A 19,733-nucleotide genomic window follows, 5' to 3' on the forward strand; every position below is an offset into this window, starting at 1 on the left:
ACCTTTATTTCACCAAACAGTATATTGGCTATTATTGCTGTTCCATTGCCACACCTGTGTGTCTCTTACATACCTCACGCTAATTGAATAGATCAAACTGTTACAGAATGAAAGTCTCAATTTGCAAGAAAATATACTGAAAATGCCCTCCTAATTGATAGATTATTTGATGTAAAGAAGTGTGGGATGTAGAATCATGGGTTTTGAAAGAAGAATACGTTGCTCTTTAATCGCTCATCAAATAGTACTAAATGTGGTGAAACCACCATTTTAGGATACAGATCTTGCAGTTGAAATGTTAGTCAATCATTTTGTGTGACCCCAAACTCACAGGTCTCATGGTCGTATTGGGTTCCATAAAAGTGAGTTGTGAGTATCCACTGACAGACCAGGTTTTATTTACAATGTTTTGTAGTAGTGGTAGGTGGCAGCTACTAGGTTACCAGCAATGATAGTGCAGGAGAACACACACAGTGTAATGAAAAAAATACACACAAAAATGCAAAACCTTCTTCCTGACAACACACTTAAATATACTGGGGTGGAATTAAAATCCCCTAAACTAATTCCTATTCTTCAATACCAAGGATCCCAGTATACACGCAGTGATCCTCAGTTGTGCTCATAACGCCAGTTAAGTGCACAGTGGTCAAATAGTTGGTTCACTAACCCCGAGTGTACAGTGGTGAGGGATTTTCACAGAATCACAGCCCTTCATCTTGTGCTGTAGATAAGAGAAGTGGCTTTTCAAGCTCACTTTTAAACCGTGTGGCCAGGGTTAATTGACAGATACTGTAACACCTGGCCACATTCCACACTTGTCCCAATTATCAAGGGGATTCCGACGCATAGACCAGCCATATCTAGTACAAACTTACATTTTTAATAAACTTTCTTTATAAAACTAAACAAAATAAAATAAAAAAACACTATTTACATGTGCAGGGCCTCAGTCCTTCCACAGGTCCTGAGATGTGACCTTGAGAAAATGTAAGTAAATGACTGCTTTACATTTGTAACCTGTAAACCTCCGATTCCCCCAATAGATTGCCTCTAAGTTGAGGGAGGAGATCAGCAATATGGAGAAGGAGCACAGTGACCTTCAGCTGCACATTTCACGCACTGACTGGTGGTGCGAGAACCTGGGCACGTGGCGAGCCATTATCAATAGCAACGAGGTAATTCAGGGAATGTGGCTCCATTCTTTCAACTGGAAATGAGAATGGTTCTTAATTAAGGGCTGACAAAAATGATCTACATAATTGTATCATATGGATGATATTCATGACAAAAAACTTAATTAAAAATTGTTATGGTGTACTCTTGAGCCACAAAGAAATTCATTACAAAAAAAAAAAAGACTTTTAAAATAATTTCAGTGGTGCAGCTTGAAGTCAGGAAATGCCATGCCACCCGTAACTCAGCTGCATCCACGCTGGGTTGTTAGCATAGATGTCATAATTGGAGAGAAAATCAGGGGTAATTTAAGGTCTCTAATTAAAAAAATAAAGCACTTAAGTGTCTGAAAACATCTAATGATGTGTTCAGTGTAAATATCAGTGTATATATGAGGCTGTGTGATCCAGTGGTTAAAGAAATGGGCTGGTAACCAAGAGGTCCCTGGTTGAAATCCCAGCTCAGCCACTGACTCATTGTGTGACCCTGAGCAAGTCACTTAACCTCCTTGTGCTCCGTCTTTCGGGTGAGACGTTGTTGTAAGTGAGTCTGCAGCTGATGCATAGTTCACACACCCTAGTCTCGGGTCTTGTAAAGTGCTTTGTGATGGTGGTCCGCTATGAAAGGCTCTATATAAAAATACTGTTGTTTTGCTTACCAAGTCTTATTTATTCTCATGTGTTTTAGAAGCAGTCAGTTCCAAAAGAATGCTATGTAAGCGCTGCAGTGTTTTAAGATGTATGTTTAGCAGGTTTTTTGTTACTATAATTCTGTGACGAAATCTAGATCTGGCAACTTCAAATTATAAGCTAAAAGATAAATGTACGTTACTCAATAGAATGTCTTTCTTCTGTCAACTACGGTATGCAATGCTATTTTGCATTGGATTATATGCACCGTTTCTGTTTCGTTTTACATTATTTTTTTCAATGCATTAGAGATCATCCATCACTATTAAATGCTCAAAAGAAATACTAAAAGAAAATGAATGCAATTCAGTGACAGATGTTTTGACTAGAAGTGTTCAGATGTTTGAATGGTTTGGGATTCACTAATTTCTAAGGATACAGTTCATGAATATGTGTAATGGTTTCATTGAATTAACAATTGAGCAGTAAACCACTCAATGCCATTATATGAGTTTTATCAAACGTTAGAAAATAAATGCAGTAGAAAAGAAGGTTAATATCAATATAGCATAAATCAGTACATTAAGTAATATTCAGTTAATATCTCGACTTCAGTATAAATATCAATTAATATCACCAGTTGTTGATATTTTTTTTTTCTATAAAAATTAGACCTACTCTTAAATTACAGTTATCATACATCCTGGGAAAACTGGGATTGTCCAAGCTTTCATTCATATTTTTTGTCGCCATCGGTAACATTGTTAAATTGTCCTGGTTTTGCTATAGTATTAATAAAAAAAAAATTGGTGTGCTCAGCAAGTTGACAGCAATGTAATTTATTAGAGTGTGTTGGTCATTGTGGAGGGGAGTGGGTGTTCAGGTGGCCAGCTGAAGAGGGCCAGTGACAGTTTCCGTATGAGCGTCTTCCTGAGACTGGGCACAGAGCCAGTCGTCCAAGTAATTCAGTACTCTGATGCCTTTGAGTCTCAGTGGGACCAGGATAGCTTCCGTACACTTTGAAAAGGTACAGGGAGAGAGGCCAAATTGCAAGACTCAATCAGGGATGTGGAAATAGGTGTCTTTGAGGTCCAGTGTGGTGAACCAGTCCCCTGGCCTGATTGACTGCAACAGTTGTTGCATCGTCAACATTTTGAACCTTTCTCGAACTGGAGGGGGTGTACCATATGAATAGCTCTCTTTTTCAGCAGAATATATAGCCTCCAGTGACACTGACGCAATGAGAAAATAGGACTGTTTTTGCGATTTTGTCGTGTGCCTGCTAGGGAAATGACCTTGCGTGCCTTCAGCAAACAATAGCGGAAGAAAAGTTCATTCCTGCAGTATCAAAATACCCAGAGCTGTACAATAAAGGACACAAAAATTATAAAAACACAGCAATGAGGGAGAACACCTGGCAGTCTGTTTCCAGAGAAGTGGATATAGCTGGTGTGGGTGATTCGCTTACCTTTATAAAATAAGTATTCTGAAAAACTTTTATGTATTCTACATTTTTATTAGCTGTATAACAGGATAACCAGTTTCTGTTACCTGATATTAGAAAATGGATCGGAGATTTCCTTTAACCTGATTGGTCAATATGAGGTCCCTTATCTCTGGTAAATCACTGTTCCAGATCAAGCCACCGTAAAATAACATACATACGGTATTCATTAATGCAATTTACCTTTTTTTCCGTTGTAGTACACACCCTCGGAATGTTACCTAAACATTACTAAAGTCTGATTCCTCGCTGTCCTTGACACGTTCAATCTATCGATTTTTAAATTTATTATAGCAAATAAAGGTAAAAATATATATATAACCTGAGATCTACTGCTTGGTGGCAGTGGCATTATAGTAACCACAACAGCAATAGCAACTAGTCTGATTTGAATGATACGTTGCAGAAATCAAACAACTGGATGCAGACTGACTTCTTTTGATCAACTGCATTTCAGCACATCATAACAACAACACGGACACTGTGCTCTTTTCTCTGACAACAGGAGGGTTCAAATAAACAAGTAATGTAACAAACAGCACAATCAACATTAACGCATGAAGGCTACGAGATACATTCGCTAATAAATATGAATACCTAATGATAACTTAAATGCCGAAGCTTACACAAATACACAAACCTGCACAAAAAAAAAAATGTATCCATACTTCTATTTTTTTTTTTTTTTTTTTTTTTATTTCAGGATATTCAGAGTTCATGTTTGCTTTTTTGTACAAGTAACGGAACTGAAGAACAGCTCCATGTAAATAGAAGATTTGTTTTTAGTATTGAGGTATTATTTAGGCTATTGGAAATCCCCACAAAGCAACACGGTCCTCCGCTAGGATCACAGATGGAATTTTGAGCAAACCACATTACTCATGGAATATAAAGGAAAACGTTTGTATTCATTAGCAACAAAATCTATGGATAAAATCATGAAAAAAACAAAGAGAAAAACTTTAAATGTATTTTTTTCACCATATCCATTTTCTGGTAGCAATATAACCCTCATAAGAGGGCCTAGGTTACATTATAACCGCAAAATCAGTAAACTCATTAAAATAAATAGTATATTTTATACATCGCAATGTTTTTGTGAGTCCATGTTTCTGATCTCTTTTCTACATGTTCAGTACAGTCTTAATTATAATCACATGTATACAGAATGTCTCCATGAAAATATGATTGGGTACCAAAATAGAACATGGAAATAAATCAGTGTTGTATCACTTGGTGTCTAAATTCATTGGAGTATTGTCACTGCTGAAACCCATTCCCTTGCCATGTTTTTATTTATGTGAGATTAATTCAATTTACTTGAAAGACGTGATGACTCAAGGTAATTCAATTAAGAAGAACAGTTTATTTACTTGAAAAAGTAAATCACAATGATTGAATTTCAAAAGCAGAGGTCAGCATTAAAAGATAATTTTTTATTTTTTATTTATTTTTTTTTTTTTTGGTTTTAGTTGTTAAATTATTTCTTTCTGTAACAGGTTGCTGAAGAAAATGGTGAGCAAATGCCCTGCTACTCTATCTGTGTGCATTTACTTGAGAGCGACGAGTCTAAAAACAATAGCTGGACCGTTTCCAGAAGGTTAATCGAGTTCCAGACTCTGCACAGAAAGCTCACTGAGGTATCAGATTTCTCTTGCTTCCCTGCAATGCACAACATCCACGTACCTGTGTTAACATTGTCTTCCCATTATTTTAACTAGCAGTGCAGGATCACTGAGGTATAGTAATTACTTTAACAATGCTGCTAACTGAGCGCTGCTGTGTTATCATAGAGACAGAGTCAGTCATGACATTGCTGTCCAGATTTTTAGATTATGTACGCTCAAGGAAATGGTTCTTACGTAATTCACCCTCCATAGCCATGTTTCTGAAGTCAGAAGGAAAAGCAGCTCTCTCTTACCTTTTTATATAACTAGATTTTTTATGCCAGTTCCATGTAACAACCCCCATTAGATGGTGTCCAAATGTCTGCTGCATTGCTTGATTCCAGACTCTGTATTCTTTTCAAAGTACATTGTTGCAATGTACTGTATACTGTTTTATTTGCTTGATCCTAAGCGTTCTATGGCTAAACCAATTTCACAGTGAGTGTGCCCAGCACAGCTTCCTTAAACATCAGTGCTGCTTCAGCTTCAAGAGGAAATGTTGTTGTTGTTGTTTTTTTAAACTGATTTTGTCCCCTTCCCCCTTTCTGTACAGTGTTTCCCGTCCTTGAAAAAAGTACAGTTACCCTCCCTCAGTAAGCTGCCATTTAAATCTGTTGACCAAAAATTCCTGGACAAATCCAAAAACCAACTGAACACATTCCTGCAGGTGAGATCTGGGTTACTAAATCATAGATTGTATTAAAACAATTTTCTGACCTTGCAGTGATGAATGTGCATATTATACACTTAAAAAACAAACTTGTATCATTTAATGTAACCATTCACACCTGGAAGTAAACACCAGGGATACTTGCTATAAAAAACACGGAACCTGGTTTCATTTTTTGTAAAAAAAAAAAAAAATTTTTTAAAAATGCAGTGAATTCATCTTGTTTTGGATTTACTAATATTTAGTTGCTGCTACTGATGAGATCAAGAAACTTGTATTTTAAAGTATATTGGTACATTTGAAAAGGGCAGGATTCAGTTTGGCTAAGTTCAGGTTATTATATTAGCGAACCGGCCTTGTTTGTCTTGTTACATGCTAGTCAGGGTTCAAATCCATTTCATGCCAACCCGCAATCTTGTAAGGGAGTCTTGGTGTCTGGGACGCACAGCACAGTTGCTTTTTCATTTAAAAAAAAAAAAATTATTAAGTGCAGATGATAGGGTGTAGGCTTGGCAGGGTAGAACTGATTTGCCAGTCAGATTCCCAGGCAAGTCCATTGCGACTGAAGCTGGCTAGCAACAGGGAGGACTTGTCGGACTTGATCTTTTTTCTTTTTCTTTTCCAGACCTCTACCTCCCTTTAAAATGTTACTTAGTAGTTGTTAAGCAGTCTCAGCATCCTAATAAAGAAAAAACTACTAAAGACTGGGTTTAAAAATGTGTTTTTCTTTGCTATAAATCAAGAACATTTTTGAATGATGGACTTATTATACAGTTGGTTTTAATGATATTTCAATGAATAACCTGTTGACCAAAGAAAAGTGTTTTTTAGGTACAGTTTCCCTGTTCATCAGGTAGATATTTTGTGCAAATAAAGTACATCCGGGACAGTAAATGACAGTCATGGCAGCATTTGTGACGTCAGGCAGGAAAAACAGTTGCTGTTTACTTTTATTCTTCTGTTTTTGTTGGCATAGCCATTGTGCAGTTTAAACATGTAACGTATACCATTTTAATTACATTTAGTGGAAATATAAATATGTAAAGTGGTACTATTTATCACATTGTATGGCCCACAGGAGTGCGTTTTCTACAAATACAGTAATAAACTCCTTTTCTTTGGCAGTTAAGCTTTCTTGTATTGTTTATATTTAAGGTACATATGTTCACAGTTACATACAGCATTTTTAATTGTGTTTCTACATACTTTGTTTATAAACTACTGATTTCCATTGTCCCTTGGAGTATGTGATAAGTGGAGTACACACACACACACACACATATATATATATATATATACATACATATATATATATATATATATACACACACACACACACACACACACACACAGTGGCTCTCAAAAGTATTCACCCCCCCTTGGACTTTTCCACATTTTATTGTGTTACAACATGGAATCAAAATGGATTTAATTAGGAACTTTTGCTACTGATCAACGCAAAAAAAGTCGATAATGTCAAAGTGAAAAATAAAATCTACAAATTGTTCTAAATTAAATACAAATACAAAAGAGAAAATAATTGATTGCATAAGTATTCACCCCCTTGAGTCAATATTTGGTAGAGGCACCTTTGGCAGCAATTACAGCCATGAGTCTATTTGGATAAGTCTCTACCAGTTTGCACATCTTGACACTGCAATTTTTGCCCATTCTTCTTTGCAAAATTGCTCAAGCTCCGTCAAGTTGGATGGGGACCTTTGGTGAAGAGCAATTTTCAACTCTTTCCACATATTCTCAATTGGATTGAGGTCTGGGCTTTGACTGGGCTACTCCAGGACATTGACCTTTTTGTTTTTAAGCCACTCCACTGTGGCTTTGGCTTTATGTTTGGGGTCATTGTCCTGCTAGAAGATTAATCTTATCCCAAGTCCCAGACCTCTTGCAGACTTCAGCAGGTTTTCCTCCAGGATTTCTCTATAATTTGCTGCATCAAGATTTCCAGGTCCTGACGCAGAGAAGCATCCCCATAGCATGATGCTGCCACCACCATGCTTCATGGTAGGGATGGTGTTCTCAGGATGATGTGCAGTGTTAGGCTTGCGCGAAACATAGCGCTTAGCGTTGAGGTCAAAAAGCTCTATTTTGATCACATCAGACCATAGCATCTACGGCCACTTGGTCTGGGAGTCTCCCACATGCTTTCTAGCCGAGATTTGATGTGAATTTTTTTCAGCAATGGCTTTCTTTTGGACACTCTCCCATAAAGGCCAGTTTTGTGTAGCACCCGGGCTATTGTTGCCGTATGCACAGTGTCTCCCAGCTCAGCCATGGAAGACTGTAACTCCTTTAGAGTTGCCATAGGCCTCTTGGTGGCCTCCCTGACTAGTGCCCTTCTCGCCCGGATACTCCGTTTTTGAGGACGGCCTGTTCTAGACAGATTCACAGCTGTGCCATATTCTCTCCATTTCTTAATAATAGGCTCCGGGGGATAGTCAATTCCTTGGAAATGTTCTTTTGTCCTACCCGATTGGTGCTTTTGAAGAACCTTATTCCGGATTTGCTTTGAATGTTCCTTCGTCTTCATGATGTAGTTTTTGTTAGGAAATGTACTAACCAACTTTGGGACCTTCCATAGACAGGTGTATTTAACCTGAAATCATGTGAAACACCTTAATTGCATACAGGTGGACTCCATTCAACTAATTATGTGACTTCTAAAGGCAATTGGTTGCACCAGAACTTATTTAGATGTGTCATAGCAAAGGGGGTGAATACTTATGCAATCAGTTATTTTCCGTTTTATATTTGTAATTAATTGTGGCAGAGTGTTTTATGTTGTATGTAGTGTGTTAATGTTGGTGTTTATATATAAAATACACAGGATATAAATTTGGATTAAGAGCACAAGTGTTTAAAATGTATGTTTGTATTTAGGTACGAGGATTACACAGCACTTCACGTACAGGTAAAATGCAATAGTATGTGAGCACGGGGAATTGCACTTTTATTACTTCACGTGCAGTTGTACCGAGACTCCAGCTGAATGATTGATTAGCAATCGAGTCTCAGTACAGCTGCATAAAACCAGCATGTTTTCACTCACTCAGGGTTGTGTGTTCGTGAGTGGAGAATGGGGGAGAGAGACGTAGATATCTAAATAACAATTGCTATTTCGTGCTGGAAGCTCCAGCACGGTACTTGTTTTCTGTTTGTCCACGTCTGTTTTGTCCTTATTTTGGAGTCTGTGTTCTTCCGGATCTGACATCACCCCTGCAAAGCCATCCTGGTCACATTAATTTAGAACAATTTGTAGATTTTATTTTTTACTTTGACATTATGGACTTTTTTTTCTGTTGATCAGTGGCGAAAACCCCTAATTAAATCAATTTTGATTCCATGTTGAAACACTATAAAATGTGGAAAAGTCCAAGGGGGGTGAATACTTTTGAGAGCCACCTTATCTTGAAGCATGGTGGAGGTAATGTTATGGCCTCTGGAACTGGCTCTCTCGTCTTTTAATTAATGATGGCAGCAGCAGAATGAATTCTTAAGTTTACAGAAACATTTTGTCTACTTTGTAGAAGAAAATGCTTCCATACTTATTGGGCAGCAATTCACCATGCAGCATGACAGTGACCCAAAACATACGGCCAATGCAACCGAGGAGTTCATTAGGAGGAAAAAGTGGAAAATCTTAGACTGGCCAAGTCACTCTCCAGATTTGAATCCAATTGAGCATGTATTTTACATGCTGACGAAAAAAATGAAGTCAGAACACCCCAAGAATAGACAAGAACCCAAAATAGCTGCTGTAAAGGCTTTCGCAAAGCATCTCAAATGATTGCACAAAGAGTTTGGTGAGCTCAATGGGTCGCAGACTTCATGCAGTTATTGCCTCAAAGGGTTAAGCGACCAAATACTGACTTTTACATCCTGAAAGTTACTTAAAATGAATGTGCCCCAATACTTATGCTCACTTGAAATAAGTGGGTTGAATACAAAGTATGTTCAAATGTATGCATTGAATTACCCAAAAATAAAACATATATCATTGTACTTATTATTCATATTAATCTCATGATCACAAATACAAATTGTTTGACTGTAAAGCAAAAATAACAGGTTAGACCTCACTACTTTCGGAGGTGTGTGTGTGTGTGTGTGTGTGTGTGTGTGTGTGTGTGTGTGTGTGTGTGTGTGTGTGTGTGTGTGTGTGTGTAGCTCTGGAAAAAATTGAAAACGAAAACGACTCTCCACTGACCGGGATAACCACCAACTCATTCGAATGTTACTCGGCAACCGTAGGATGACATCAAGTGACCTACAAAAAGAATGGCAAACGGCAGCTGGGGTGAAGTGCACGGCGAGGAGAGTTTGGGCTGAAGTTGTGCAAAGCTAGAAAAAAGCCCTTCATCAATGAGAAGCAAAGAAGAGCCAGGCTGAGGTTTGCAAAAGACCATAAGGATTGGACCGTAGAGGACTGGAGTAAGGTCATCTTCTCTGATGAGTCCAATTTTCAGCTTTGCCCAACACCTGGTCGTCTAATGGTTAGACGGAGACCTGGAGAGGCCTATAAGCCACAGTGTCTTGCACCCACTGTGAAATGTGGTGGAGGATCGGTGATGATCTGGGGGTGCTTCAGCAAGGCTGGAATCGGGCAGATTTGTCTTTGTGAAGGACGCATGAATCAAGCCAAGTACAAGGTTGTCCTGGAAGAAAACTTGCTTCCTTCTGCTCTGACAATGTTCCCCAACTCTGAGGATTGTTTTTTCCAGAAGGACAATGCTCCATGCCACACAGCCAGGTCAATCAAGGTGTGGATGGAGGACCACCAGATCAAGACCCTGTCATGGCCAGCCCAATCTCCAGACCTAAACCCCATTGAAAACCTCTGGAATGTGATCAAGAGGAAGATGGATGGTCACAAGTCATCAAACAAAGCCGAGCTGCTTGAATTTTTGCGCCAGGAGTGGCATAAAGTCACCCAACATCAATGTGAAAGACTGGTGGAGAGCATGCCAAGATGCATGAAAGCTGTGCTTGAAAATTAGGGTTATTCCACCAAATATTGATTTCTGAACTCTTCCTAAGTTAAAACATTAGTATTGTGTTGTTTAAAAATGAATATGAACTTATTTTCTTTGCATTATGCAAGGTCTGACAACACTGCATCTTTTTTGTTATTTTGACCAGTTGTCAAATAAATGCTCTAAATGACAATATTTTTATTTGGAATTTGGGAGAAATGTTGTCAGTAGTTTATAGAATAAAACAAAAATGTTCATTTTACCCAAACACATACCTATAAATAGTAAAACCAGAGAAACTGATAATTTTGCAGTGGTCTCTTAATTTTTTCCAGAGCTATATATATATATATATATATATATATATATATATATATATATATATATATATATATATATATATATATATAGCTATGGAAAATATATATATATATATATATATAATATATATATATATAATATAAATGTGCTGCCTTATGGTATTTGTTTTTCCCCTCAATAATAAACACTGAATATTGTGTCTTCTGTTGTTCAGAAAATGCTTTCTGATGAGCGGCTGTGTCAGAGTGAGGCTCTGTATGCTTTTCTCAGCCCTTCGCCCGAGCACCTAAAGGTCATTGACATCCAGGGAAAGAAGTCCTCCTTTTCACTGTCGTCCTTCCTGGAGAGGCTGCCGGGAGATTTCTTCTCTCACCAAGAGGTTTGTGCATTTTGGTTGGTTTCTTAAGAAAGATTGCTAGCAAGCATGAGAGAGTCACGTTTACATGACTTTGTCTGATTTATGTGTTTGATGTTTTCAGTATCAGGTATGATGTCTCTGTTTTTATTTGATTACACTCCTCCTGGTGGTGTTCAGTAGCCAGCTTGTTTAAGCAGTTCATTTCTGTCTTTTTTTTTTTCCATGGATATTTTCTCATTGTCTCAGGAGGAGACTGAAGATGACATTGACTTTTCCGACTATGTAGATGAGCTTGATGGGAAGAAAGACATGCTTGCTGAACCCTGTTTCATGCTGATTGGAGAAATCTTTGAACTTCGGGGAAGTAAGTACATCGAAGCCCTTGTTGCCAACCAACAGTTTACATCTAGGAGGTTCTTGTAAAGAATTAAAGACCTGGTTGAATGTTACAGTCTTACTGTCTTCTTGACACTTGTGCAAACTTGGTGCCAGCTGATTGTTAAGAACCATGCTTCATTTACAGTGTGCTCAGAACTTCTCTGCACTGTGCAGTTCACCTAGCTGTGTGTGGCTATGTGTAATAGCTGTGGAGGAGACTGACATTGGTTGGAATATGGGTTTTGGATAAACATAAATATTGGGATGAACTACAAACCCATGGGTTTATAGTTCATGAAAAAGAAAAGAATGTACAAAAAAATATCCTGTGCAGATTGCTTCATATGTTTCATGTTTTTCTCAGTGCACTGTTTGCAGTTGCCTCCTCATGCCCGTTGCCTAGTTACAGTTTATGTGAAGATGGTGGGATGGCAAAGATTACATACGTCATGCATGATTCGCACTACAATCGGTTATCTTTGAATTAGCCAACCATGGTCTTTGCTTTCACTGAGAGAATAACACATTCGCACTGGAGAAAGTGCAGTGTCAGTCAGCACTGAGATTGTTGTGTCTGGGTCAATCCTAGTAAGTGATTACTCTAATGGGGCTAATTTCCATTGAAAGTATTAGTTCTTGCTGTTGAAATCGTTGTAAGTTTTCGTTGTAGTGAAGTTAGCCTCTGTATGTGTATAGAAGATGAGTGCACATCTCCTAACCCCAGGGTCCTAAAGCTTCCAAATCCGGTTTGGAGTGTAAATGTACACTTCCATCACAATATACATCTCATGTGTAATTGTAATTTAAATGTAAATGATAAAGAACCTCAGTTGTCACAGATTGTTTTAAAATGTAAGGGCAGTATTTCAGTGGAGAGTATTCTCTTCGTGCACTATGGACAGTCGTATGACACTGTGGTAAACAGATTTTATGCTTCAGAACCTTAACAAGATAACAGGTGTCACTTTCATGGTGAGATGCATTCTGTAGAAATAAAATGTACACTTTCATTTTCACACATAACTGGGTTTTATACTGCAGCCCCTTCCATTATTGTCATATGTAGTGAACTCAATGAGAAGCCATGTGTCTCGGTAAGCAACAGGACTCCCAAGGATACTATCAGGTGCTTGTAGGAAACAAATTGCTTGGAGTGAAATGCAAAAAAATAACACATACTGTATTGGTTGTTATTTTAGATATGTTAGTTACACCCAGATAAAACAGACCTGTGCTTGCTCTCGAGTAATCCGGAGATTGAAGTTATGAAATTCAGCTGTTCCATTGGTTTTTGATCTCTATATACCTTTAGTGGCCAAAAAAAACAAAACAAAAAAACCCCCTTTTTTTGTAATTTTTTACCCCTCGTCTCAGGCATATATACGCGTCACACTTGCAACTGTTCAACCAATAGCAAAAAGTTAAAGTGCTAACCAATGCTTTAAAATTTCTTACCCTTAATTATCTTTTATAATTCCTCCTCCCAGCTTTTAATGTGCTGAGAATATTTTGGATCTTCAGTAGATTTTTTAAATTCAGAATATGCAAGTATTTAAAATATAACACTAGATAAACCTCTGCAGCCTGGTAACTGTGCTGTAGGTCACATTATGTGATTGCAGCTAGACCTATGCTAGTTCTAATAAGAGTAAGAATGTGAATATACATGGGCATTGCTGAATGCTGTGGATGGTGAAGCACTGACAAACAGTACATTTTTCATGAGATTTGTGCAACTAGCAACAACATGTTGTAAATACCTTTTTTTTTTTTTTAAAGAACATCAGTGTGTTCTGGTTAGTTATTAAGTATATATATATATATATATATATATATATATATATATATATATATATATATATATATATATATATATATATATATATATATATCATTATATATAGGTGTTTCGTATGTTAAAACCACATTTTGTTTTTGTTCAATTTTTGTTGAATCTTCTTTTTTTGACAGTGTTTAAGTGGGTCAGGAAGACACTAATTGCACTAGTTCAAATTACATTTGGGAGAACTATTAACAAGTAAGTAGTCTTTTTTTGTTCCAGACTGTGTGTTAAACTGGCCTCAGCTCTTTTGATTGTAGCACAAATCAGTGCTATTCTAAAATAACTGCAAAAACACTTAACGTGTCTCTAGTGTGCTTTTCTGTTATGAATGAAAAGTGAAAATCTTCAGGTGAAAACCTCTCTGAAAATGTCTTTTAAAATGTTCTTTGAAGAAAAGTACATTTTGTTGTACAGCATTTAACAACATCAATGTTCCTCGGGAAGGGACATCACTTTCCTGACATTTCTTATCCTTAAAATGTAAATAAACAGAAGGTAAAATTATTAGTCTTGCATGCAATTCATACGAATGTTAAAGAAAAAAGAAAACTTGCACATTCCAAACCCATTTTGTTGTGTTTAATGTTGTGAATTAGCAAACTTAACAAGCACACCAGCACCAACATGTATATAAAATGAAGTTTCAATATTAAATATACTGAAAAAAGACTAGTGTAGTACAATCTGTTACGATGCACCACACTGTAGCCCCGAAATTCTTGAGTTGGCCTAACTGCTGATATGCAGGAAGCCATGTAAAAAAACAAAAAACAAAGCTGTTGGTCTCAGATTACAAACCACACACACTGCAGGCTGGCCCTTCAGGCTGTCGGCATAAACGACGATCACAAAACAACTGAAAATGACAGCCGTGGTGGTTTCACCTCTCACTTGGGGAAATAAAGCACCCTGTCATGTCTGGCTTTGTGCTATTTGAGTTTAAAGTTATGCCCAATGCTGGGGTGTGGGAAACTGTTTGCCTGCATTTATTTGCCACCTATTAAACCTCCTTTATCAAAGATGTGCAGTTTTAAATAATAATATTAATACAATTTGCTTGGTACATCTTTGGATTCCTGAGGAAAAAATATATATTCCCTTCAAAACAGAACATGGTGGCAGAAGTAATATACTGTCATTTTAGTGTTCTTCATAGTTCAGTAGTATTAACAAAATAGACCACCTCCATCATAAATAGCATGTGAGCAGTGTAAACCAGTTCAAGGTTAACCTGGGATTATGAACTTCCCCGACCAAACCAGCCTGTGGTTGATTGTTAATTCCAGATTGAATATACATTTTTATATAAAAAAAATAATAAATTAAAAAATACAACTATGAATGTTAACTTTCCCTACATGTAACTAGTTATTTCTTCTTGCTAGTTTTACAAAGTTTAATCTAAACTAGATTTAGTTGTTGTTGAGATACATTTTGCTTCGCAGGCAGATCCGTGACACAGTAAACTGGATATTCAGCGAGCAGATGCTTGTTTGTTACATCAACATCTTTCGAGATGCCTTCTGGCCAAATGGAAAACTGGCAGCCCTTTCAAGACCCAGAACAGAGATTCAGCGTCAGGAAACGAAGCAAAGAGCACAACAGAAGCTACTGGACAACATCCCAGGTTTTCTTTCCTTTTTATTCTCGAGTAAAGCCAACTATTGTTACTCTGGAAGAACGAATGAGACATTCGATTGTTAATTTCCATACGCTGCCATGGTTAATTTGACTCGCTATCAACAATTACTTAATGCTTAATTAGAACTGATTGCTTCCAAACTGTCTTTGACATTGTGGCCTTGGAGGAAAGTAATTAAAAAATGTAGAGCCATGTCACAAAGACGGCAGCAGTGGGTGACCAGGAACCAGGAAATTAACAACAGAGCGGTGGAGTTTGGTAAAGCTGAGCGATTGGTACCGCTCAGCATTTAATAATTAAACAAGCAGAAAATAAAAGGTTGCAAGTAAAACAAAACACAGGACATGGCACTTTAGCCAAAATAAAGAGATAAACAAAACTATTTTAACTATTCTTACTATTCTAACCTCCGTCTCCAATCCCATTCTCCATTCACCGAACACACAACCCCGAGTGAGTAAAAACATGTTGCTCTTATGCAGCTGTACCGAGACTCGATTGCTAATCAGTCATTCAATTGGATTCACGGTACAACTGCACGTGAATAATAAAGTGCAATTCTCCGTGCTCACATATTATTACATTTTACTTGCACGTGAAGTGCTGTGCAATCCTCGTGCCTAAATACAAATATACATTTTAAACACTCATGTTACACAGACCCGTTTATATCCCGTGTACCAATGAGTATACATCAACATTAACACACAACATACAACACAAAATACACACAGGGGCAGGGCACTTTGCCATAAGCCATTATTTATTGTTTACGCTACGTTAGCTTTATATTACCTACTTCCGAAATTGAAACGTTTCTTGACTGATAATGTGGAGAAGTGAACGGAAGCTCTGAAACTGTCGATTTCCTCTAGATGCTCTTCAGAGCCTTGTTGGACAGCAGAATGCCCGGCATGGGATCATCAAGATATTTAATGCGTTACAGGAAACGAGTGCCAACAAGCATCTCCTATATGTAAGTGACATCCTATCTGATGTATGTGGCTCTTTGAGAATTTTGTTAGAATCTTCAATTGGGGATGCATACCTCCATCAGGGATATGAGGACATATGAAACAGGTAAAACTCTGCTTGAGCAGACAAGGTTGGTCACATGGTTTTGCTCTCACAAGCTTGCTATTGGTTTTTCTGTGGAACACCTGAGGTTAAGTTTGAACGCTCAATATTTAACTGTTGCAACAAAGCAGGACGAAACAGCACGGAACAGATGTCAGCCCTCTGCCCTCCGCCCTCCGCCTGTAACACCAGCATCAGTCCTGTTCCTTTCTAACCAACACATGTGATCACCCTATTTATACACCTGTGGCTTGAGCCTTAATTAATCATTTAATCACGTCTTCAATTCACGGCTCCAGCCACATTCCCACCTGAGAAATGTAACCCCCTCCCTCCCAACCCAATATTCCTCACATCAACCCTTACACACAGGCTTTCACACTGCCACTCTTCAATAGAAAAATGATCTTCTACATCAGTAGGTACTTTGTAACAAGATAATGCCAAGGACGTGTTAAAAAAACAGCTTATTAGATACATGGAGGGCAAAGATGATCTATTGTCATTAAGGTTATATCCAAATTGTTCCACTGAAGGTGAAATCTGATGACTAACAAATGGCGATATTTCAGTATAATGGAGACTCGGGTAATAGGATGCTTCCTGCAGTGGTGTTTATGTTGCTCAGTACACAGTACAAGCTGAACAAACATGTCAGTGACATTCATCCCCTGCCACGGCTATAAATACATAATTAGAGATGGTAACACAGACAAGTAGATCAGCCTGAACTACATCCATTTTACTGACAGACTAGCAGACAGTACCCACAGATTCTGATAGTCTCAACAGCTTGTTATAAAAATGTACAAAGCAAGTGTGACAAGGACAGAGACAGCTTTTTAGACATGCACCTGCAGGAAGAGCAGGGCGCTCTGTGTATAGCGAAGCTGTAGGATTATTTGTGATTATTTGGAGAATGTTAGCCTAAGTTGGCTGGCTACAGATTTCTAACAGGCTAATGGGTGTGCCTCTGTGGAGCGCCTTGCAGCTGTCACACACAGGTGTTCCTAGTCTGAACTAGCAAGTTCAAAGCAAACAATAGGATCCCTTTGTCTTGGATGAAGAAAAGGAAAAGAAAAAAAAAGCCAGAGACAGTAAAGAAAGCAGTTTTTGCAAGGAGTGATTTTAGCTTGTGTATTGTATTGTCAGGGTGTGTGTTAGCACTGCAAGTCAAAACGAGGATGAGACTTTCCTTTTTAGAGGAAACAGCGCCACAGTCAGATACGGCCAACTTGTGTTTTTCAGTTTTGTTTTTACTTGTACTATATTGTGTAATTTCTTGTGCTTATCATTGTTAGTATTCACCAGCTTCTTTGAAGAAACATCAGAATGAGTATCACCAGTGCTGGTAGCTCAGTAGTGGCATTTAGTACTGCAGCTAACATTTGCAATTATGTACTTGCTAAATAAAAGAAATGTGTGTGCATGTGGGGCGTTTGTAACTACACATATAATCTATCTCCTTTATTGGCGGACCATCCACTCCTTCTACACCAAGTTTCATGACATTTGATATGTGTAACAATGTGTGTGACATACATGGTGCATCTGTCACACATGTTTACATGTGCATACAGTGGATTTAGGTTGTGGTGACTTATTTTGTCATAATACTGTTGGCACTCATTTTCATGTCAATGGTGAGGTATGTATGCCACTGATGTACTCGTTCTCTGAAAGTAACACATTATTAATAATACTGAAAAAAAAAAACAAAGCCATAATTTAGTTTCCTAGAATGTCTGCATTTGATTTAAATAAACTATGTCAATACAATGACACAACCCTTATTTGCGAACATTGCATTACAATACATTTGTAGCATTATTAATGTGTACATGTTTGCAAGAAAGCTGCTTATTTTAGTGGTAATACATCAACACTCAGAATAAACAGTAATTGCCAGCACTTAACAGAGTTCATGTGCGCTGTCATGCTGCCAAGCAATTTGAGTAAGGCTGATTATGATGGTTTATACTATTAGAACAGAAAAACTGTTGTATAAATCTTTTTTCTCCTATCAATTTTGGTAATAAAAAGCAATCTATCGGTGTACTTTATAATCACTCTGAATACATGAGATTGACCTAAATTGTATATAGTTTCTAACCTCATAAAGAATATTGAAACGGTGACTATTGGAGGTCTTTGTGAATGCTTGTGTGATGCAGTATATTGTGTAAATGAATTTAAAACCGTTAGCTGCTTTCCTTTTTATTTTGGCCCAAGGATGTCGGTCATGATTATAAACAAATTCATCTATCGAAATTGATATTTAGTGTAGACAGTAGGTTTTCAATATTGTGTGACCTAAATGGATTATTTATAATGTTCTTTCATCAAGACATTGAATTAAAAAATAATAAATCATATGGAATGTATAAAAAGGGCAGTAAATCCAAGGTCAAGAGTTCACTTACTGCAATTCAACTTTACTGTATTGTATGAATGTTTCTTCTGCACTAATGGCTGAAACTAAAAATGTACCTCTTGAATGTTTTCTAGGTTCTCTTGGAATTGTTGCTTATAGAACTTTGTCCTGAATTGAGAGCTCAGCTGGATCAACTCCGAACAGGCAAGGTCTAAGAAAGCACATGTATAAACATACTGTACATTAATTGAAGAATATGTCTATAGAGGCAAACTATATAATCCTCTTTTTACAGAGGAATGAACTAAGTACATGTCAGTGGTTGTTTCCTGTTTTATCTGAAGTACCACTGTATGAACAGACTTGATATAGCACTGCTAAATGAAAGAGCTGCTTGTTTTAAAATTTTGTTTGTTAGTTTGGAAATTTGATAAAAGTTCAACCGCCAATATATGTTGTAGCAATCTGGGGTTATTTTTAAGACCTTGACTGGTGTAATTTATTGTTAATTGTTGTAAAGTGAATGTTGTACTCATGTTAAAACTTCACAGAACTCTGAACATTCCTTACCCTTTATTGTGTTCATTAAAAGCTTTATTGTGCAATACTTCATGTAAAGTCAGTGTGACTATTTTATTGTTGACTAGAAATTAGGGGTGCACCGATAAAGATTTTCTTGGCCGATACTGATAGCCAATGGTTGTCTACCCATATCGTCCGATGCAGATAAGCTATTGTAAACTACTAGAACAAGACATGGGAAAATTAAACTGTTTTAGAATTATAAATGTTAAAAAAAATGAACAGATATCGTTTACTTGTTGTATTTGTGACAAAAACAAACAGGTATTGTTTACTTGTTGCATTTACCTCAGAAAATGAATTCAAAGAGTAACGTATCATATTGTGTGCTTGACAGCAGTTTATACATTTGTTTTACAACATAGTTACACATAAATAACATTTTGCATTTGCACTAGTAAAAACACTGTAGAAAAAATATATATAATGTGACATTAACTTTTATAGCCATTTACTGTCAAACATTGCGTACTGTAACTTATACCTGAAATATACAGTAGAAAAGAGAAATGTAGCCTACGCAA

At 37.3% G+C, this 19,733-nt stretch overlaps 1 protein-coding gene across 3 annotated transcripts in view; it reads left to right on the forward strand.

Annotated features, from left to right (window-relative positions):
- LOC121297615 (sorting nexin-25-like) overlaps nucleotides 1-19,234 on the forward strand; it is a 73,693-nt gene extending 54,459 nt beyond the window's left edge. For 2 of the 3 annotated variants that reach the window (XM_041224071.1, XM_041224062.1), the window contains exons 11-19: nucleotides 1,047-1,178; nucleotides 4,809-4,949; nucleotides 5,530-5,643; nucleotides 11,170-11,334; nucleotides 11,560-11,677; nucleotides 13,663-13,729; nucleotides 14,980-15,161; nucleotides 16,052-16,152; nucleotides 18,762-19,234. In XM_041224071.1, the coding sequence (XP_041080005.1) occupies nucleotides 1,047-1,178; nucleotides 4,809-4,949; nucleotides 5,530-5,643; nucleotides 11,170-11,334; nucleotides 11,560-11,677; nucleotides 13,663-13,729; nucleotides 14,980-15,161; nucleotides 16,052-16,152; nucleotides 18,762-18,842 (1,101 nt within the window). In that variant the 3' untranslated portion in view covers nucleotides 18,843-19,234. The remainder of the gene's footprint in view (nucleotides 1-1,046; nucleotides 1,179-4,808; nucleotides 4,950-5,529; nucleotides 5,644-11,169; nucleotides 11,335-11,559; nucleotides 11,678-13,662; nucleotides 13,730-14,979; nucleotides 15,162-16,051; nucleotides 16,153-18,761) is intronic. The other variant, XM_041224080.1, reaches the window with a different exon arrangement.
- The last annotated feature ends 499 nt before the right edge of the window (nucleotides 19,235-19,733 follow it).

The sequence above is a fragment of the Polyodon spathula genome, chromosome 2 (genome assembly GCF_017654505.1).
Source record: "Polyodon spathula isolate WHYD16114869_AA chromosome 2, ASM1765450v1, whole genome shotgun sequence".
Taxonomy (NCBI): Eukaryota; Metazoa; Chordata; class Actinopteri; order Acipenseriformes; family Polyodontidae; genus Polyodon; species Polyodon spathula.